The sequence below is a fragment of the Takifugu rubripes genome, chromosome 11, assembly GCF_901000725.2.
Source record: "Takifugu rubripes chromosome 11, fTakRub1.2, whole genome shotgun sequence".
NCBI lineage: Eukaryota > Metazoa > Chordata > Actinopteri > Tetraodontiformes > Tetraodontidae > Takifugu > Takifugu rubripes.
The window spans coordinates 2933132-2955607 of NC_042295.1; the positions used below are offsets into that span (position 1 = coordinate 2933132).

General features: G+C 45.8%; 3 protein-coding genes across 3 annotated transcripts; 2 read left to right on the top strand and 1 right to left on the bottom strand.

Moving 5' to 3' along the window:
- Positions 1 to 1369: 1369 nt before the first annotated feature.
- On the top strand, positions 1370 to 3712 carry aqp11 (aquaporin 11). The gene is made up of 3 exons (XM_003968221.3): positions 1370 to 2128; positions 2418 to 2534; positions 2755 to 3712. Exons 1-3 carry the CDS (start codon positions 1531 to 1533, stop codon positions 2853 to 2855), a joined length of 816 nt encoding a protein of 271 aa, XP_003968270.2. The 5' UTR covers positions 1370 to 1530; the 3' UTR covers positions 2856 to 3712.
- A 1040-nt stretch (positions 3713 to 4752) lies between these two features.
- clns1a (chloride channel, nucleotide-sensitive, 1A) lies at positions 4753 to 8822 on the bottom strand. Its single transcript, XM_003968237.3, has 8 exons — positions 8413 to 8822; positions 8057 to 8193; positions 7280 to 7417; positions 6297 to 6407; positions 6026 to 6031; positions 5451 to 5621; positions 5211 to 5277; positions 4753 to 5018 (listed from the first exon to the last, which is right to left on the bottom strand). Coding segments are annotated over exons 1-8 (750 nt in total). The 5' UTR covers positions 8532 to 8822; the 3' UTR covers positions 4753 to 5017.
- Positions 8823 to 9953: 1131 nt separating this feature from the next.
- rsf1a (remodeling and spacing factor 1a) lies at positions 9954 to 21920 on the top strand. The gene is made up of 17 exons (XM_011608203.2): positions 9954 to 10143; positions 11270 to 11361; positions 11750 to 11842; positions 11935 to 12140; positions 12324 to 12448; positions 13784 to 15002; positions 15099 to 15252; positions 15328 to 15525; positions 15674 to 15778; positions 15977 to 16056; positions 16139 to 16187; positions 16835 to 16944; positions 17137 to 17201; positions 17831 to 17996; positions 18502 to 18734; positions 18818 to 19009; positions 19431 to 21920. The coding sequence occupies exons 1-17, from the start codon at positions 9990 to 9992 to the stop codon at positions 20084 to 20086; spliced, it is 3897 nt and encodes a 1298-aa protein (XP_011606505.2). The 5' UTR covers positions 9954 to 9989; the 3' UTR covers positions 20087 to 21920.
- The last annotated feature ends 556 nt before the right edge of the window (positions 21921 to 22476 follow it).

Sequence of the window (22476 nt, forward strand, 5' to 3'; positions counted from 1 at the left end):
GGATGGTAAGGCTGTCGTACTGTGGCTTGGATTAAAGCTAAGTCTGACCACATGACGGATCTAATTTCATTGCTGTCTTATTGAATAAGAAAGTACGTTTGACTAGAACAGCCCAAACACAGTTTGTAGCTTCACAGAGACGATCTTTCAGAAGGCCCAATAACAGGATGCTTCCCAAAAACCATAAAATCACATCATGTTAATAACACTGAAAAATATTTAATGTCAACCAAATGCAGCTCCTGGATCTTATTTTAGATTCTTAATGGGACATCGAGCCAAAACGGAGGAGTGCCACATGGTGTAACCATGGTGACCAGAAGCATGGGTGAGGTCAGATCCCCTATGACAGCCAGGGATGATCCGTTGAGGCCTGGGGCAGATGCACAGGGGCACACAAGAGATGCAAAGAACAGCACAGAAGTCAAGGTTCAACGTGTTTATTAATATACATGTTTATTTAAGATTATCAGATTTGCTAGAAACAACAATCATGATGTGTTTGCTGGATATCCTGTTGTTGGTTCTCTCAACATACCTGTTATTTCTTCTTAATCAACATTAAGTGACAGTTGGAACTATCAGTGAAGACAGCTACTCTTTTGAAAAATAGAACTGGTCCATGTTTTCTAAGAGACAACTTTTGTTCTCATTTGAAATCAATTGCAGGGTTGATGAATCTTTGAGCAATAGATTTTTCATTAAATATAACAAGAAGTAATATTCTGCTTTATCATTTAGTTTTCATGAGTTTTTTTTTAAATATTTATGTAATATGTTATTCATTAAATTGAGAAATTGGCAAGTATATTGCAAAGAAGCACGTTTTTCATCATTTATTATCCATTCAGACACATGGGAGTAATATAAATGTAATTATGCTAGACCCTGAGTTCCATTTCGACTAGAATTAAATCTCACTGTCATCTTTTTAATATAATTGCTCTCTTTTTATGATTCCTCTTCGTTCAACAAGAGGAACAAAAGGCAATGACAAAAAAAGTGAGAGTAACAGACCATCGAACATGACACAAGCACCCCAGATTGTTGTTAAAAATGGTCTCCGAAGCACACAAGAAACATCAGAAACCATCAAAATTGTGGAAAAACAGAAGCTGCTGTTTTCCTGCTTAACATCTGGGTCAGCTGAGTCCGGAAGAGTAACTTCTTTTTAAATGTAAGATACCAGTTTAATGGGTAATCAAAAGAAAAACAAGCCACCGGAAATACTTATAATTATCCAACTGCTCTTTCAACAAACAATGTCAAACTATTTGCACGCTGGACCCTCAACACAGCTCAGCTTTATTTATGAAAATGAAGATGATCAAACCGAAAACTGTATCAGCAGCCCACACACTCATTTGCAAAATAAAAGTGCTTTTATTTTTTAAAATGCACAAAGTTTCTCCTCCGCACAGCTGACGGAGAGGGAGGAGAGAGGAGGGAAAGGCGCATAACTTCCGCCGTACATATGCTGCTGGAGCCCCGGGAGGATCCACTCCTCGGGACCGGGGCCGGAGGGCGACCATGGCCGCAGACGTGCTCGTATCGCTGGGGCTGGTGGCGGGGATCGTCGCGCTGAGCCACGTCACCCGCAACGTCGCCTCGAAGGCTCTCGCGCGCACCGGCCTCTCGTCGTACGCGGTGGAGCTCGTGTCAACGTTCCAACTCTGCTGCTGCGCGCACGAGCTGAAACTGCTGTCGGAAGTGGGCGGCATAGCGCCCGGGCTCGCGCTCACCTTGACCTACCTGGTGACGGTGGTACACGGGCTGACGTTAAGCGGGGCCGTGGGGAACCCCTCCGGCACTCTCGAGAACGCGTACCACCGAAGGATTTCGCGCGCTTGCGCCTTGCGGCAGATCGCGTGCCAGTTCGCCGCTGCGGCCGCCGCGCGTGCCGCGGCGCCGCAGCTGTGGGGCTTGGGTTTGTCTGGACTGCACGTGCGGCACAAGTTGCTCGGCTTCCGGTGCGCCAGCCCCATCCACGCGCCGTTGCCCCACGCTGTCGCCGTGGAGTTTCTGTGCGCCTTTGCGGTTCAGATGGTCATCACGCACCTAAGCCTTCTGAAGGAGAAATACCGCGTACACGCGGTAGCTGCGGTCATCACCGCAGTGGTCTACGCAGGTACGATGTCTGTCGCCGTGCACGATACGGGGCTATCTGATCAAACAGGACCGAATCAAAGTCCAATGGTTGGATAAGAGGGAAAACAAATCTCTCGGTACTTATTGGGTTAGAGGTCGACCTAGAAGGGCCTCACGGGTAGAAAATAACAAGATTTAGGATGGACACACCTCTTGGACCAAAACACAAGTGTTCAAGCACTTTAATGCTTCATATCCTTGTAGAATGTTGTAGAAACTTTACTGTATATAGTGTTTGGACATTCACTAACAGCCGTGTGTGTGTCTAGGTGGAGAAGTGACGGGAGCCGTATGTAACCCAGCTCTGGCCTTTTCCATTCAGTTCCCCTGCGGTGGAAACACTTTTCTGGAGTACAGCCTGGTCTACTGGATCAGCCCTCTCATAGGTGAGAGGCCATCACGGTTTCACGTGCACCCTTAAGACCCGTCCAGGGCTTTTTGGCTGCTCTGCTGTGCTGAAGGTCAAAGTCCTGAGCGAGCAGAAACAGGTTTCTACTATCTGAAGCCCAAATTGCTGCACACGTATCCGTTAAAACGGACCTGCGCAGCAACTTTACTTCACCTTGCGGCGCCTGTAGATTAAAACCGCGTTGATCTTGTGTGCAGGCATGATGGCCTCGGTGCTGATGTGTGATCAGATCATCCCGGCGATGACGAGGAAACCTCCACAGCTTCATCCTTCAATGAAGAAGAAGAAGATGACATGAGTCAATATTCGGTGTCTCCAGGTTTACCTCAATGTTTAAGACGCCTGAACGCCTCCTGCTGCGTTAATCGTCAAAGCACAACTTGTGAAGTTCTAATTTAGTCTAATTTAGTCTAAGTTGTAATTTAGTTTACAGACTATTTTGTGGCCTGTGCACAGTTCTTCTTTTTTTACTGGACATTTGTGATTTTAGCTTGTTTAAAGCTAGACACTCGTATTCAGCAGTTTTCCAGGTTTGCACAAATCTGCTGTAAATCAGTGGGATTAGTTCCGTTTCAAACCCCGAATTGGTGAGAAACAGGAGTTTAGACCAAGATTCAGGGGTCTTTTTCCATTTATCTCATGTATAACATTATTATTACTGGAGGCGAGCAGAGGCTGCTCTGCTGGACAGGTCGTGGGACAGAACATAGGGAGTTAAAAGATTAACGGATTAAACATTTTTGACTGGTTTTTAACCTTTTCTTAATCACCAGGAGACCAGAATAGATGCAGTCATTAATACTTGAACTAAAACCAGTTTTCTTTTCACTTAAGATGATTATTTTATTTTTTTTACAAATGTCATCTGCAAATGAGCACACATGCACACTCGTGCATGCACAAGCAGGAAACATGTCTTTCAGGTTGCTCCGATATTTGCAGGGAGCAGAGTTCTGTGTTTATGCTGACTGGCTAATGTTTGGAGGAGGGTAGAAACTGAAAACGCACAACTGCCTGCAAACGTACGTACGTTTGTGTTGCTTTACTGTGACTTGATCGCCTGTGAAAATGTTTCATCTCTTTGTTTGTACTTTTTCCACCATTCAATTGTATTTTATCAAGAGTTAAAAATTGAATAAATTTACGAAAATATGAGAAAAGTGTAGCATGATTTGTTTTTAAAAAAAACAACTCAATTCTTTACTATATAGTTGCTTGTTTATTTGACTTGCATTGTCACCAAATGTATTATTACTTTTTATCTTCAGCCTTCAGTGAAAGCTGTTTTCTCCCCCAGAATCAGCTTCATTATTAATATTCAGGCTTTAAAGAGCAAATACTATTCATGTGTTGCTAATCTGCAAAGAAAAAAAGCCAAAAGATGATTTTATCTATTCCATTTTACAATTTTAATCTGCTCCTGGCCCGGCTCAGGACCTCTGTGGAGCTGCACATATAGGGCTGAGTCCCATCAGCTGGGAGCTGTTGGACAGCTGAAACTGTCACACACCTCCTTGTGTGGAGGGAGAGGAGCAACCTGACACCTTTTCACCTTTGGCTGCAGCATAACAGAAAAGGAGAAGGGCTCTAAATGGGACAGTAAACCCATTTTTAAGCATGTTGGGTCCTTCCCATTGCTCCTCTTTAAGTCATCCATCTCCAGATGTGTTTAGATTCATTATCAATTTGTTCTTTTCATGAAATGTCTCTGTTGGGAACCACAAACCAAGTCTGCCAGACCTTTCTGGACCTTCTTTTCCAACAGGCCTTATTTTGACCTTCACTGTTGTTCTTTAATTGGATTGTGAAGTGAGCAAATGGGTAACTGAAAATACTCGTTTGTGTCATTTTCAGTTTCAAATGCTCAGAGGGACCATGGCTGCTGAAAAAATCCCCTTTGGTCGTAACTAAACAAGCCCCAACAGTCTAATTAAGGGTTTTATTGCCATAATATGACTGTATAGTGAATTTATATTTAAAATGGTTTTTTTAGAAGGTTGTTAATGTCCAATAGCACACGAGACTGAAGCATGCACGTCCAGAAAGCTGAGACGCTGAAGAATAATCGTTTTTAAAATGACTCCGTCGGACTTTGACTATAAATTGACAAAGCTAAAAAATGCAGATTACCTGTGTGTGTGTGTTTGCCTGTCAGCAGATTCCTCCGTGCTTTGATAAGAAGTGTAAAAAAAGGTTGGAAAACATACAAAACCTATGCATTTATTGACAATCATACAAAGTTCTCTAATTACTTACAAAACAAGTCTAGTTTTGGTCGATAATAACAGGATCCAGTAATCTGAATCGACAGCCTTCAGCAGTAACATGAGAAGTGCTCCAAAGACTAAAACAGGACCAGATCCAAGAAGAGAAACCAGTTAAGTACAGTGAGAGTGGCGATAAGAGCTCAGAGCTTCTCCTCAGTTCCATGATGCAACTGGTGCGTCAGGATTATTTCCATCTAGAGAGAAAGAAACACAAAGACAGATGATTAAACTGGCTGAACACCAGGAATACGATAAAACAGCTATTAGAGGAAGTCTAGAAGTTAGATTTTAATATGTTAAACCATCATTATGATGAGTTAATATTTGCAGATTTTGGATCCAACTGTGACAATGAACTAAAAGGCCCAACTATTGTGTTTGTTTACCAGTGTTCCACATCTGCATCCTCGAACTGTCCTGGTTCCATTGATGCTGCGTCGACCTCCATTCCATCTGTGAACACGCACGACCTTCTTAGAGAACCCTTACAGGTCATATCATCATCAGCAGCAACGATAAGCTATTCCCAACCTTCAACGTGCCACAGCCCTAAAATCTCAAGGTGTTTCGACTTTCGGAATCATTGCGAGAAGACCGACAAATCGTAATTCGAGGACGACACAAACCTTCAAACTCAGCTTTGTTTTCTTCCGTTCGGACACCGGCCATGTGAAAGGGCTGCGCCGACTGCGCCAGCATCCCCTCCAGCCTATCCAGCGTGGCCTGGCCCTCCTGCGTCAGAGCCGATAGACCCTCCTCACAGGTGTAGAACGTCGGTACGTCACCGTGGCCGTGTTCTAAGTAGCAGAACACAATATATAATATCTCGGCCTCACTGGAAGAGTTTTAAAGCAACTTTTACGTTCTCTCCAAGCAGGAGAGGAAGCAGATGAAAACCACGCCACCTACTGGACGTTTAATGGAAATCAACTGATTGAACTCGCCAAAAGAGAAATCTCTTGCCCATCAGCCCTGGTACTGTCAGAAGTTCCAACTAAAGCCTAACATGTTAGAACACCTTTTCAAACTATATGGCTGCAGCCTGATCACCAGTTAAAACTAGCACCCCAGCTATAAACATGTTTTCTGCCACAATCAGTTACATTTAGCAACAACAAACATGCTGCGGACACGTAAGAGGCAGTTCGCCGATGCTCTACATGAAGGCAGGAGTTATTTTAAAACCAGTAGCAGATCTTACCTGCCTCTGCAGTCCGATGTCAAACAGACAGGATGGAGATGGATCATAGAGAGAAAAGAGTGTCAGCCTTGTCTGTCCAAATGACTCAATTACACAGAATACTTATTTGTTTCAAATAACTCTCCATTAACAATTAAAAGTTGTCCTGGTGGCTGGTAAAGGTTCACCACTCTGTAGGTAAGTTCCATGCAAACAAAGCAAATTTGTACTGTTGTGTTGCGTGTGTGTGTGTGTGTTGTGTTGGGTGTGTGTTGGAATGTTTTCCCCATACCGGCCCCCTCCAAGTCGTACTCCTCTCCTTCAAAGTCATTGTCGGAGTCTTCATCCTCCGGGTCTGGGTGAAGGGCCTGGCACTCGCACATGGCTGAGAACATGGACTCCACTGTAAAAACACACACGTTTGGGCACTTTTCCTTCACAGGTTTTTGTCTTTTATTTTCTGTTCATTACATGCAGCCCTGCCTGTGCCCATCAGCACTAGGCTGATTTCTATAAATTAACGGGAGTCAATGAAACAGAAATTAGTGCTTGTGCGTTTACACACCTAAAGCTGAGCGCTGTGAACGACCCCCCCCCCCCACGTCATGTACATGTTTTCCAGTTCTGCCACATATTTGCTTCTGGGTTGAGGTCAACACATTGTGGCGTCACCGCCTCCTTCACTAATCTGGCAGCACCCAGATGCACTTGGGGTCATTGGACATTTTAGAACTCTTCTTTTTACTTCTAGACTGCTTCAATATTTCCACGTGCATTTCCTTTATCGGAACGCCATCTACATGTTGGCGTGGACCAGTCAAGCCTTCAGCTGAACCTAAACACTCCCAGGAATTCCAAAAGAGTTCACACCAGCAGATTTACCTGGAAGAAATGACACTGTGCAATACTTTATGCCACTGGAGAGGCATTTTGCAACTACCATTCCGTTCTCTTAAAGACAACATACTGTGGAAAAGTGGCTGATGGTCAGATCCAACTTAAGAGTACCTGCTCATTCATATGCAACAATAGGTAGTTTTACATTCAGGTAAAAGGCAAAAAAAGCAGAGCTCTGCTCATCTGAGGCATAAAAATGGAATAAAATCAGAGCCATCACACATCTACATGTGTATTAAATCTTATCAATACTGTGATTGACCATTTAAAGCATCCAAAGTTTATAAAACTGAATTAAAATACTTTCAGAATATGAGAATATCCCAGTGGGATTCTGTGAAACATCCGGTTGTCATCAGTTTTAGTGGGATCACTCACGTGCCGCCTTGTCGCTCGGCACAAATCGAACCTCTGTGATCACCCCGTCATCATCATCGTCATCGCCGTCATCGTCGCTGTTACCGCTGTCAGCTTCATCCCCGGCTGCTTTTTCCGTCATCTCTGCCTCATTCTCATCTGGGAGGAGAACACATCAACATCAGCTTTGGGTCATTTCTTAGCCTGGAGTGTTATTTTCCACTGAAAAAAATTTATTTTAAATATTTCTGCAACAAAATCAGGCGTTCAGACACATCGGACGGCGTGCCTCTTCCAATAAATAGGAATGTGTCACATGCTTTTCCATATATTCTCACCAAAAGATAGTTTAAAAAAATAGACAAAGAAATCCTCCAAAGAAATCAGTCAAGGGTTTGGAGAGGAAGCAGACTCGGGGACTTGTTAATTATCAAGATCCATGAATGAAGATTCTGGACTGTTTTATTATTATTAACAATGACAAATTAACAGTTTCCACCACCAAAGAGAGCTCAAGTGATATTGGTCCTTAAGGATATATGCGCAAATTTAGGGTCCTACTGGAATCCAAAAGGAGATCTGGTGCAAGATTCAAAGGGGTCTGAGGTTCAAAAGACCTTAAATCGTATTTTACTATAATATTGGTTTCAATAATCATGAAATCATGATGCTTAGCAGCAGTGGTGAAGTGATAGAAATGTGGACAAGCATCAACACACGTGCATCTGTCAGTGTTCAGGAGGTGATAATCGTGATTTGGCTCCATAAATACATCCTCATGCATGGTTTGAGCCTGACCTGAGAGTTTTCCATTGACCATGACATACAGGTGTTCCTGTGGGTAAGCGCTGGTGTCTCTGGAGATGGCGTGCAGGCCGATGGTGGGATACTCCAGCGAGAAACCCATTCCTGAGCCATCGAACCACGACAAATGCCTAAGGAGCAGAAACCAACATTTATTTCTATTGGTTTTGACGACGGAGGCCCGCTTGATCAAATCATGAGATGATTAAAACCAACTATGATCGCCGCGTATTCGACAAAGTGTAGCAGCTTCAAAACAAAGCCTAAAAAACTGAGGCTGCTGATTTAGCCTCATATCCATAAGAATAATACATCTGTAACAGTAATCTAGCGCCATGTGCATTACTTACGCTTCAGCTACGAACAGCGTGCCGCTGCCCAGCTTCTGGCCGTCCACCTCCACCGTAGTCTCGGGCTGTTCGTGTCGCACTCCCTCGGTGGGAGGAACGAGGTTTTTCAGGAGCCCCATTGTAGGTCAAACCAGCGGACTTTTGGGAGAAAATGACTCTTTTCTTCGAGCCACGAAGCTCGAACTTTGGCGACTTTCCTCTAATCGGTAACGCCACAGCTTTGGGGTATGTTACAACAACGGCGCAGATGTCGGTGGGATTAACTAATTAATAACAAGTACTGCATGCATTAGGTAAAAGCTGATAAACGAGTGAAAATCAGGGTCGCATTGGCCGATTAAAAAACCGCTGTTTCGTTTATTAACGCTTCCGCCGACGCGCGTCTTCTTCTTCCCCTTCTTTTTCTTCTTCTTTTATCAGCGTGAGTTGGTGTAGTTTTGGTGTAGCACCGCCACCTACTGGCCAACACCACCGCATCTTGAGCTTCCAAAATTCTTTTGGTTATGCAGTGTATATTTCGCGTTTACACAAATGTACAGTATATGAATCATTTGTAACGCAGGTTCGTAGGTCCCTCCATTTTGTCCAAAGTTATTTACCCTTGGGTTTATTTATACCCCGAATTCAAAGCTTCCCACATCTATACAAATGCACCCAATGTTCCATGTCAGCATGGTGGAGCCCCATGAACAGCGCCTTGTCCTCTCCTGCCATGTAGATCATAGATGGTGGTCTTGAGTCAGGGGGCTACTGACTATCATCCTGAGGTTGTGGCCTCCAGCCTTATCAGGGACATTTATTGGCCTGCAAGACTGGTCTGTCAACAGCCAGCAGTTATAACCCTATTGGATTATCATTATGCATTAGTTTATGTTTTATTTTGTTTTACTCTTAAACTTTACTACATTAGTTTCTGTGATCAGAGTTTGTTAGTTGCCACGGTGAGCCTTTATATTTTCCTGGTGAGCTCATTCTCACGTTCTTCCCTGAACGTCTAATACCACAAATGTGTTCAGAATTACGTAGGTGACAGAACTCTAGCATCCATTAGATTTATTTTAGGTTTATTTTATCCTTGATTTTTAAGGAGTTTCTGGATTTCATCCATAAAAACTGAAAAATACAAACAGTGATTTAATAATCAACCACTTCTAATCAGAAATGATGACATTTGTCTGGGATCCAGCAAAGTCAAGGTCGACATACCAAAGATATTTCAGGGTTCCCCCCTCCCCCATACTGACCTTTTTCCCCTCTTACCATCTTATTTTCATTACAATTCTTACACTGACTGATGTGAAATGCCCCAATAAAGTCAATAAAAATGAACAAAAAACACACAACAATGAATAAAGTCGAGGAAGTATTAGATCAAGACAAATAACAATGATTCGTGCACGACAATATCTTCGTGCATGAAGCCGAAGCAGCGTCGCTCGGAGCGCTTTTATTTTCTAGGTCCCCACCGGAAGTGGCGCCTCTCTCGCGCGCAACTTGACACCGGTAGACGACACTTCATTCATTTCATTCGCATCCTTGTACCGAGCCCTCCCCTCCTGTTCTCTCCGCCTGGAAAGATGTCGGCTCCGGTGGTGCTAAGGAGCTCCGGCCCGGCGCTCTGCCCGAGCTTCGCGGAGGTCTGCTCGTTCCTGGAGCGCTACGGGGCTGCCCTGGATCTCCCGGAGGTGACTTTCCCGCAGATGGAGCGCTATCTGCGGGACACAACCGCAGGTGAGAGGTCGCCCGTGTTGTTGTTGCCTGAGCTAGGAAGTGTAGAAAGCTGCGACACTAGAAACCGAAGGCGTCCGCCACCATTTCTCTGATAATGGAGGAAAAAATAGCAGTCAGCGGGGCAGATATGGTAGGAATATATGACATCCATCGCGCGTTTCGCCGCTTGTTTGAGGATTCGCTTGGTTTTTCTTCCGCCAAAGGTGAGAAGTTTCCAGATGGACGTTCGGACAGAAATGAGCGGAGAACACACTCGGAAGCTAACACAGTTCGGCTACCAGCGTGTCGGAGCTAAAGTTTCCGACACAGCCGAGCCGAACAACACAAGTCGGCTGCGAATGTTTTCTTGTGACAGCTCGTCGACGATGTTGTCGGGGCTGCTGTGAGCACCAGAGTGGGAGCCATGATGCAGCGCAGCAGCTAGCAAACACTGTTGTCAGGTGGGATTCCCCCCCCAACCCCCCACCCACCGGCCTACCCTGCCAGCCAGACTGTCCCATTTGACCAACATCAGCATCTTTATGTTCATGTGCGGTGGAACTCCTGTATCCCCCCCCTCTTTCGGAGCACATTGTGCGGCTGATGCGACCTAACGACCGGACGGTTATTCGGCCAACGCTGGAGCGGATGTCAAACGTGCACAAGCGCAGTAGGACCTCCAGCCGCTGGCTAAGTAGCTAGCATCACCGAGCCGCTCGACTTTCGCTCGATCCGCTCCACGAAGCCCCACGGCGGGTTCACCGCGATGTTTTATGGTGCTCAAACGCGTTTAGGAAGCGAAACTTGGCCGTTATCAGCCGCGCCTGGGCGCCCGCTATAGCCGCATCGTTAGCGGTTATTCCGTTATTAAATGATTATTGCATGGCAACAGTCCGTTTCAGGGTTCATTTGTTTTGATGATGTGACGTAGAAACTTATTTCAGGGGATCAATTTCTCGCCCCCCCCCCCACGTGTGGTAATTTATAGGTCTCTAATTTATAGTTGTTGATTAAACACCTGCACACATCTGGAGGTGGTGTAGAGCTACAGCTCTGGTATAATGGAGGTGAATCCTCCACCGTGTGATGAAACGTAAGAGAGCGTGATGTGTTTGTGTTAAACTCTTCTCTTTTCTAACCACTGTAGTTCCCAAACCTCTTGTGGAGCTGCACATCAAGTTGCTCAGGAAGCTGGGGAAGTCTGTGACCACTGACCGCTGGGAGAAATACCTGGCTAAGGTGAGTACTGTCCCGCCGTTTGTGTGCCGTTTTTATCCCAACTCGCCTCACCGGACGCGAGGAAACGTCAGCTCAGACGCGCAGATCCTCCGATGTGTCTTGTCCGTCTCCCAAACCCTGAAAGTGATACAGGGAAGCGCAGTTGTCCGTGGGAATGCAGCTATATTCAGTCAACCCTAACCCTAAAGATAATTCTGCTCTTTCTCTTACGCTCCCCAAGAGGTGAAACCTGAAAAACGGTAGCGATTGATATTAGCATCCACCTTCACAGACGTTTGCCATGCGCTGCATTCGAATCTCAAACAGGTTTTGAAGTATAGTGCCGTCCGCTCGGTGAGCTTTGGCGATCTCTCGGCGACCCAGTCATGGATGCAATTGTTTCCTGTAGGTTTGCCAGGATCTCAACAACACCTGGGCGTGGGAGCTGGAGCAGAAGGGGTATCAGGAAATGTCCATGGAGTGCAAATCCGGCATACTTAAGGTACCAGTTCAGCCTAATTTCTCCAACACAAGACTCAAGGGCCTTGTTCATCTGCTGTTGTTGTGTTCCACACCTGTTGTGTCGCCCTTTAGTACCTGTGCGAGTGTCAGTTTGACGAGAACTTGAAGTTCAAGACGGCGATCAATGAGGAGGACCCGGAGAGGATGCGGCTGCAGCCTGTAGGCCGGGACCGGCAGGGCTTGTTGTACTGGCTTCAGCTGGACCACGAGCAGAATATCCGGTTATACACAGAGGAGCAGGATGATTTAGACGGGTCCACGTGGGCGTGCATCGTGAGGTAGTTCTGACATGAAGTACTTTTCATCAGCATCCCTTTTGTATCTTTATACATATAAACCAGCACTAAATTTGCAATTGGAGCTGCTTTTTGCATCCTTTTCCGGTATTTTCGGAATATATTTGTTTATATCCTTAATTAGTCCTTTGTAATAGTCCTTTTGACCTTTCAATCTCGTTTCAGGTCACGTAACGACCTGGCCGACGCTCTGGAACTCTTGAAGGCGCAGGTGAATCCAAGCACGACGCAGGAGCAGGAGCAGGCTCAGGCTGGACTGGGGGGCATCAGCCCCATGCAGAAAGATACTGGTATGTAGACTGGAAATGAGGCCCGAGCTGTTTAGGAAAGCATGGCCTTAATGTCAGCATTTATTTATAACTTTCTTCTGCTGACATTTTGACTTGAAAAATTCAGCAATGTGTTGTGTAACTCATACAGTTGCTCCTCCCAAATATAGAAAGTAAATTTCTGATTTTGTGAACTTGTTTTGAGTTGACACGTGTGTTGATTTAAAATGCGGTGGTCATTGAATGAGAAGGGGCAGTGCTAAAGTGGCCGTTGAGGACCAGTAAGGATCTGAGGTGTGCAGATGCTGAGGTGGGCTTTTGAGTGATGATGATGAGGAAGTTTGACACTTTCTGTTTGACATTTCTTGAATAAAGATTATTCAAAGAACCAAGTGACTAGAAATACTAGAGCTGGCCGTTAGGTGGCGGTGTTGTTCCACAAAAGGGATATTAGACACAAAATAACGCGTAATTGGGAAAACTTTGAGTGTATCTGATCATTATCATGAAGATAATTATTCTGGCCTATTGTCAACATGTTTTAACAAGACAGAACTGTCCCTTTAGACACTACAGGCACCATTCCGAACTGCCCCCATGATTATCGATGCGGACTGAAATAAAGTAGCGGCCCTTCAATACCAGCCCCCATCTGGTTGCTGAGAGAGTCTGAGTCTTGCATAGTAGCACATAGATTCCTGGTTTTCTGTTTGATTAGAGTGGTCACTTCACTGTTGCTGCAGCTCTTTTGGAATTTGACAGCTATCTTGTTGGCTTTTGGCGTCTCTGACCTGCATTTGGGATAATCATCCCAATGAATCCATACCTTGTTTACGCTGCCTTAATGCTTGAGAAATTTAGTTTACCCAGGTTGGTTCTGTTTGCAGTTGCTCCCTGTCTTAGAGCCCAAAATAACTTATCACAAACTACAATTCAGCTGAGGTGCTGCGTTTTCAGCGAGGATTTGCACTAATATTTGTACTTTAATAGCGAAATAAATCAAATGTCATCATCCTGTATTACACATTTATTATTATGAACCTCGGCCTCCACTTTAAAAACGACTGCTGGAGAGGTCAGAAGCCCCCGGCTATCGAGAACTGTGACTTCGATTTCCAGGAAGGAAGGTTTCAAATTCACTGGAAAGACTGGAAAGGGAATAAAGTAATCCATCTTTTCAGTTCAGATCAGCCGGACTGAACTGACTTCAATTTAGTTCAGTTTGATTGGATTGTCTTTTATTTTAAGTTCTGCTTTAACACTAAATATTGGTGCTTTACTGGCGCCCAAAAGACCTATTGGATGCCTTGTTTTTGCATTGTACTGATGTGCACTTGTGTGTATTTTATTTTGCAGTTGTAAAGCAGGAGCAGATGCAGCCCATCAAGTTGGAAAGCACCGAAGTGAAAGAGGAGAAGTTGTGCTGCAAGTCCCCCCCCTTTAATAACCGCGTGAGCACCATCACGACCGTCATCAAATCGGAAGTCAGGAACGCCGAAGCCCCCAGAAACTCTGTGTCGGTCGTCATGGCGCCTCATTCCACCACGACAAAACCAGAAATGAACAAAGTGGAAGAGGCAGAGCGAGCGGTCGTCAAGAGCATCCAGCAGGCGAAGATACCACTGAAGAAGAGAGAACTTAAGCTTGCAGAGAGTTACCACAGCAACCATCACACCAGCACCAACAGTTCCAGTATCATTGTTTGTAACCCTTCAGTGACTCAGACTAAAGACGGCAGCGCGAGAGAGGGGAACGCGTCCGACTCGACCGGTGGTCAGGCTGCCTCCCAGCAACAGCAAGTCCCGGTGACGACGCCAAGGCAGGACCTCGCCAGCGGGAGAACATCCCAAACCCTGCCCCACAGAGAGGGACAAAACGGAGTCATCGGGCTCGTGGGTCACGTAGGTGTCATTTGCAGCCCCTCCGAGCATCACAGAGTTCTCGGCGCCCAGCCGGAAGAACCACACAGGTCCCGTTCGGACGCTCAGAATTCCAGAGTTGCGGAAGATGAGCGGGAGGTCAGGCGACAGACGGTGCTGGTCAGGAAAGGAGCTGTTGAGAACGAGATGGTGGGTCTTGCGGCGCCAGAAATCGACGTTAATCTGTCAAAACCCGATCAGCCTGAAACCTCCGAGAGACAGCCGGATTCTGTAGATGCTTCCGTAGTGAAACGCTCCTTAGAGGCTTCCGACCAACAAACGGCCAAAGGAGAAGACCAACTGGACCAGAAAAGAGAGCCCAGCCCTCAACAGAAACCTGACATCCAGACTTCAGAAGAGCCCGAGGTCGAGTTGGCTGTCACGGTTCCACCCGTTACACAGAACCTGGAGAAGGACCCCAAGGTGGAGGAGACCAAAGCCGGGGTGAAGGACAGCAGGCTGGAGGCGGAGGAGAAACGACGGCCTCCCGACAAAGCCTTCTCGGAGCTCCAGAAAGAAGGGATCAGGTTAAAGATCAAAATCCCCCCCCAGCGCAGAAACAAGTCCAAGGGGAAAGGAGACAGGCAGGAGAAAGAAGGCAAGCAGGATGTGCAGGATGAAGGCATGCCCCTGCGAAGATCTGCAAGGATCTGCAGGTGTGTGACTCGCTGGAAAACACTCATACACACCTGGACAAATGTCCTTTTAGTTCATGTTAATAAAGACACGCGAACCTTCTTGTCCACCTGTAGGCCCAGCTCGAAGGCAGCAGAGAACACGAGGAAGAAGCCACTGCGGAAACAGCTGGAGGAAGAGGAGAGGGAAGAGGACGATGAAGACGAGCAAGACTCGGCTTCGAAGAAACCAGGGACCGCAGACTCTGTCACTCACATCAGGAAACAGAGGGTAATCTGTTACATGCCGCTAGACCTTTTTAGCTTCTGCTTCTGCTCGTTCACCGTTCGGCCGCGGTGGTTTCAGGGTAAAAGGAGACACCGTCGCCGCTGGTCCAATTTCCGCTTGAAGAAGCGAAAGCTGAACGGAGAAGGAGACTTGGAGCAAGGAGATGGGAACCAAGCAGAGCAGGAAGAAGGGAATTCAGAAGAATCTTGTAAATCTGAAGAAAATCCAATAGAGGACGCCTGCAGTCACTGTGGTCTGCCCAACCACCCCGAACTGGTGAGAACGGATGAACTTTGAGGAAGCCGTCGCATTATAATGTCAGATGTCTTGTGCCGCCAGCAAAGACCTGCATTTAAAAAGCCACGTCATGGCAATGTTTTGTTTCAAATATCTATATTTGTCTGTGGTCCCCCCCCCCCTCCAGATTTTGCTGTGTGACTCTTGTGATAGCGGATACCACACCGCCTGCTTGAGGCCGCCACTCATGCTGATTCCAGACGGAGAGTGGTTCTGTCCGCCCTGCCAGCATGTAAGCTGTATGTGTGCAACAGACAATACCGATGTCACCTGGACACGACTAATGAGCCGTAACCTGACCAGAACGCAGTTTTTAGCAAGCGTGGGAGCCGCGTAGGAGATGTTCTGGAGTGAAAAGAAAGATGTTGATTACAAAAACACACGTAGGTGTCGTTTAACTTTTTGTGCCGTCTGGTTGTCGTCCGCTCAGAAGCTGCTGTGTGAGAAGCTGGAGGAGCAGCTGCACAACCTGGACAGCGCGCTGAAGAAAAAAGAGCGCGCGGAGAGGAGGTGAAGGCCAACACGCGTGGTGGTTGTACCGCGGGGAGACTAAGTGATGTGGTTGTTCATGTTGCTGTTGCTTTCACTCCAGGAGGGAGAGGCTGGTGTACGTGGGAATCAGCGAGGAGAACATCATCCGGGTGAGTGGAGGCCAGAATTTGGGTTTTTTAATGACAGAAATGTAGACTTTCACCATGTAGGCATCACATCATAGCATCCAGGGGCAATAATGACAAGAAAAACACTGTTAATCTTCTCTCTGCTTGTCTTCTGGATATAAAATGTGTGTTATATTATCACAATACAGGCATTTCACCAGGGTCCACATATTAAACCATCAAACAAGGTCATATCATGATATTCACCCGGCTGTAAACTGCAACTTATTCACTGTAATTTTGTTTTACATTTTTTCCCTGTTTTCCTTTAATATTGAGACCAATTCTGTTGTCTCAACACAGAGTTTAAGTGTTTTTTTTTCATACAATATGAAGCTCTTGATGAAAGATATATTGAAATGTGCTTTGAAACTTTTTCATTCATTTGAATTTTGTACATCTGGGTGATAAAGAGGTGATATAGAACCATTATTGTTGTTGAATTAGTGGATAGTTAAGGCTGGCTTTATTTTGAATGGGAGAGCACAGCTTTGTCCACCTTTAATACAAGTTAATGCAGTGACACGAGTGTGTTGTTTGAAAGTTCATGTGAGTTGAGAAACAAGAATCACATTCTTGTTTCTGTCACTTCGTGTGCATCAGTAAACAGGTTGATTTGCTGTTTTCAGGACGGAGACGCAGACGAAGAGAAGGACGAGACGTCGGCAAAAATCAAATCCAAAAAAAACAAAGGTCTGGGACGGAGGTCAACGAGAACCAGAAAGCACATCAGCTACAGGTCGGTGGGACTGTCAGCATCTGTAACTAGATACAGAGCATGATGTCATCTCTAATTACTGCTGCTAACGTGGGGGGGCTTGCTTTTGGTTGTTGGTTTGATGGCTTCAAATGATGAACAGATGATGAACTACGGTGAAGTTTGGCCCATAAAAACACTAATGTACCGTAACTCTGTGTCTGTCTTTGGCAGGTTTGATGATTTTGATGATGCTATTGATGAGGCTATAGAGGAGGACATCAGGGAGCTCTGTGACGGTGAGTGGACAATTTGGGGGATTAAAACCCACAAAATTAGCACTAGATCTTATACTACACATCCAACACCTTCACTGTTAAAGAGTAAATATAGTCACAAACAGCTCACTTCCCAATTTCAAACCCATCATCACATCAAATATCTTCAGATCAAACCTTGTCTGAACTCTCAAACAGCTCTTTGATGTTTGAGCCAGCCAAAATGTCCTCACAAGAGCACATAAAAAAGTCAACTCTCTGAGGATGTCTTGCTAAAATCTTGTTGTATAAATCTTAAACTGCACTCTAACAGGCCCATTTCAGCACTCTCCCCGTGGCCTGGTGGCTGGGGGGAGAAAATAAGCAGCAGAAGGGCGGACAGCTCACCGACAGGTCCTGGCAGGGAAATAGAGCAATTAATATTTATATTTAAAACCATTTAGCCATCTGAGTCTTGCTGCACCCATCTCCTGATAGAGTTGAGGTCTTTACACTGAGCCAGGATCCTGCTCTTTCTACAGAAGAACCAGTTTTTTGTTTTTTGTTTTTTTAGAAAATGTATTATTCTTAAAATGGGACAAGTGTTGTGCTGGCAGCTAATATCCAAAATCACACCAGAAATAATGGGAGCCGTTTTGATGTTGGAGCAGGAAGCGGCAAAGACTTGGCCAACTTCTCAGAGGACAACAGAGAGAGTCAGCGGCCCATTCGAAGCCAGACGTGTCCTGCCATCAACAGGAAGAGGCGGCGATTCAACGACCTGGAGGGCGATAGCACACCGGCAGAGAGTGAAGACGAGTTTCTGCTCAGCAACAGGTGATCACAGCGTGCAGACGGCCCCCAAAAGCTCTTTAAATAAAGCTCTTTAAGTTAGAGCCGTTCATAATGAGTTACAAATTAGAGTTCAGATAGTTTTATGAGTATTTAATCATCAACTATATATCTGTGCAGTTTGAGTCATCTGAAAAATGGTCTTTAAAATCAAGAGACACAAAAAAAAATCATCAAGGAAGAAGAGTTGTAGAAAAAAACCAAACTTAATTACCCTATAGTTGATTTATAAAAGTAAATATATCACTTTTGATAGAAAGTCATCAAATATTTCATTTAAACTTGTTTAAACAAGGACATGATGGATTGTAACAAAGATGTTTTTGTATATTTTACTTTGTTAGGACTGAAAAAGAACTAAATTTAATGCTTTTACCAGCGCTCTCGGCTGAAATACGACACCGACTCGCACTTGTGCTCTGTTTTTTTCCAAGACTCTGACGTTCTCTTTCTGCCACTCTTCATTTGGCTCATTTCCTCCCATCCAAAGCTCAGAGGATGAAGATTTCGGTGCGTCAGTGGCGGATGATGACGACGAAGATGAAGATGCTGGCAGCGACATCGGCAGCGTGGACAGCAGGGCCCACTCCAGACGGACGGCCCACGCCAGGGGGTCGTGTAAACGCAAACCCATCCAAACCCAGCGCAAGGCCAGGAAGTGGCAGAGAGGGAGGCGGAGGTGCTCCTCCGAGGAAGAGGAGGACGAGAGCGAGGAAGAAATGGGCGAGTATTTGCGGGTGGGGTCGTGGCGAGGGTTAGCGGTACCGTCCCGTTAACCTTTGCCTTCTCGCCCTCGTCCCTCGCAGAGTGGTGCAGCGACATGACCGACAGTGACTCTGACAAAAAGAGGCGGGGCCTGAGACGGGGGCAGCGCCAGGACGTCAACTACTGCGAGGTCTCCGATTCATCGGACAACTCGCGGGCGTCCGCCAAAAGGCGCAAAGTCAGCCTCCACAGGCGGCACCGAGAGGAGCATCTGTCCAGCGATTACAGCGATGGTTCGTCCGTTAATAACCGTTAATAACCTTTATTGCTCTGATCATCATCGACTCCCAAAATATCTGTCTGTTTGCCACCACCTCCTGTACAGAAGCCCCAGAGGAACCTTCCTCACATGTTCTCTGCCACCTTAAGAAGTAATCTCCATTCTGGTCTACAGCTCACAGGGCCAAAATAGAACCAAACCTCACATTTACACATGAGGACGGTATAGAATAGACATATTTGTCTCTTTGAATGTCTTGAGGTACTTGGGAGGAAGCCAAAGGGCCCAGAAACCTTTTGCACCTGCAGTATATTTTCTAAAAATGTCCCTAATCCTCCTCTGTAGTATTCAGTGACTGCTTTATGCATAGGCCTGTATTTTTGATAGTTAAGGAGGATTAGCATATGACCCTTTGTCCTCTTGTCTTTGCGTAGCACCACTTTCTTCTGGAGACTCTGATGAGGAGGACGACTACGAGGATGCAGCGGTAGATGAGCAAAAGAGGAGAAAGGAGCAGCAGAGGAGAAGTAAAGATGAGGAGGTCGGAGGCCAGGGCAGGTGGCTGAAAAGGAAAAAGAAGGACCTAGACAGATGGACGAGACTGAAGAGGGAAGAGGAGGAGCCGGAGAGGATGGGCAGGGGGAAGAGGAGGGAGATCTTGTCCCAGCAGCGGCGCCAGCGCCTCGCGCAAATGCTGAAAAAGCGGCGGCGCTGCATGGAGGAGGAGTCGGAAGAGGAGTCGGAGTCGGACTCGTCCTCCGACGAGGACCGCCCCGTCCGCAAAAGACTCAACCGCATTGACTCTGACGACGAGGAGGAGGAAGAGGAAGCGAGACAAAAGACGAAAAACTCTTTGGCGGCGGAGGAGAGAGCCGACAGCAGACACGTCGGTGATGCTCAGGAAAAAGGGCAGGGGTGTAGCCTGGTCCTACACCGCTCACATTGGACCCTGAACTTCCCGGACAGTGCAGACGTAGACGGACAGAGCATCCTCAACGGCCCCTTACGTTCAGAAGAGGAGGAAGAGCGGGAGAAGGGGCGGAGCCACAGAGACTCGTTAAACTCGGCCCAGAACAGTCCGCGCTCGTGATGGCATCTCCGTGTCCTTTTGTCGTTCCACTTCTATGCCTTGTTACCCGCAGCCGACCCCCAACATCTGTAAACGTCTGCGTCGAATCACTGTTCCGATCGACCGTCGCGCTCGCTCTCGCGCACGCTTCCATTCAACCTTCACCTCTGAAACAATGTGGCGGCAGGATGAAGCACTTTATCTGTCAGCAGAGGTTTGGCACGTTTCCACTGCAGGGACATTAGAGTCATTTTAATAGGAACCTCCCCGCCATTATTAAGACCTTTTACAGGGCCTAGCCGAGTCCCCGATCCAGGGGGGGTACTTGGATCGGGCACCAGAAATCACAGAAACGAGCATTTTCAAATCCTTTGAGAGGCTTTCTCCTCTTGGAACTCCTCCTTCCGCGTTTAGCTCATTACCGCTGTTTTCGTAATCATTTTTTGCTTTGTGACGCCACGATCGAAACCCGCGACGCCACCGGGGGGGGGTCCCACTCCGCGGGGGAGACACAACTGTGCTCTCGCAGAATGCTTCCTGTAAAGTTCCTGCCCCCAGTATTTACCAGGGACGTCTGCAGTGGAAACACGCCTGTTGTCGTGACCTATGAACATGCTCCCGCTGGGCCTGTTCATCGGGACGATGGTCTGCGGTTGCTAGAACGCCACAATCTCAAGCATTTTTGTCATTTTCATAGCACTTTAGTCACCACCACGTCAAATCCATCGCATTTACCACAAGATTACTGACTCACGGATGGAGCTCTGCCTTTATTAGGCTTCAAATGTTCATGCTAAAGTGAATTTCATTATTGTAATCTGTCCAGGAGCCCAGCTCGTGGATCACCCCTTTGCTACAACCTGTCTTTCTTGCATTTGACCGTATTCACATCGCAGCTGTTTGATGCTCAGGGTGGTATTTGTACTTTACTGGTCCAGGGAACATGTGAAAACGGCGAACACTGAGGAATTGAAAGAATTTGGGCGGTTTTATCTTCATCGCGCAGTGATTGCCTTATCCAGACGGGCCACACTGACTATATACTGTTTAAAATGAGCAAGTTCCATCATCCGTTCCTTGTTACAGCCTCCATGGAACAAACCCCCTCACACGGCTCCATCGGCGTCGATGCTTCTCCATGTTGTGAAGATAAAAATCTCCTGAAACCTTCAGTGGGTTTGAAATTGGCTAATCGTTTGCTCGGCTGGGTTGTACATACTCTGCCTGTTCTGTACAGATAATAGCTGGCCACCTCTTAGTTCTACTGTAAATGATATGTTATATTTTCTATTTGGAGTAGACATGTTGCCGTGAGTGTCGTGTGGCTTGGTAATATATTGACTGCCATTTCATCAGAGGTTTACTGCTTTTACTTTAAAACAGACTTATTGTGAAATGAGAGCAGCGTTTGCTATCGAAATGCTGCAGAATTTAGCCAACCCTGTGTTTTTAGTTTCAAAGTTTTATTTTAACCATAACATTTTATAAGAAGGAACAAGATTTTATTTTGACTTGGATTTCAGTGGTAAAATTGGCACCGATGACCAGTTTAGAGGCAAGTTTCTGCAACTGCCACACCAGCCTGAGAGTATCCACATCAGTTGTTCTGAGAAATGCTCTTTTAGAAAAGTCTCGGTCTCATTGGGCAGAAGGGAAGCAGCTCTTTGCCCTCGTCCACTCAGAACACGGTTACTGTGTCGCCTGAGCTGTGTCCTCCTGTTTCCAGTGCACAACCTTCCTCTCTCCAAACTGACCTAATCAAGCTGGTAGGAAAGATGTGGAGTTTATTCGATAACAAGTGTTGTCTCTGTGCTGTCTTCTAAACTCAGAATTAAAATTTTCATGCGGAAAAGTGTCCATCTGATTCAACCTTTCTTTTTCAAATGGTAGTTTTTTGAGGTGATTTGAGATGAATTATCATTTTCAGATTAAGCTACATATATTGCTGATGATAGTTAGTGCTGCCATAATCCTGCTGTAACATATGCATCTCATATATTAAGGTAGTAAAACTGTGAAAATGAATTATTACTGGTACAAATATTCAACACTAAGCCTGAATTTTTACTTTATTGTAGAGAAGAGATAAAAAAGTTAGGTAAAAATAAAATGGATTTAGCATAGGCAAGGATTTATTGTCACACAAGAATTCTACTGCATATAAATTTAGACCAGCAACTATGATTTTGTTATGTTTTGTCTTTTCTAAATTTATCTGTGAACTTTATAACAGTTCTGACTGTAAACACGGCCCAGTGGCCCTACTTTTGACACTAATTTACGGGTTTGGGCATTGATTAAAAATGTGTTTGTTTTTGTCTTAGATGTCGGTCGTGGTCCAGCGTGTTTATTAAAACTTGTTTTTGGTTTATTTTGTTTTTAAATCCCAATGCTGCATTTGTTTCTTTATG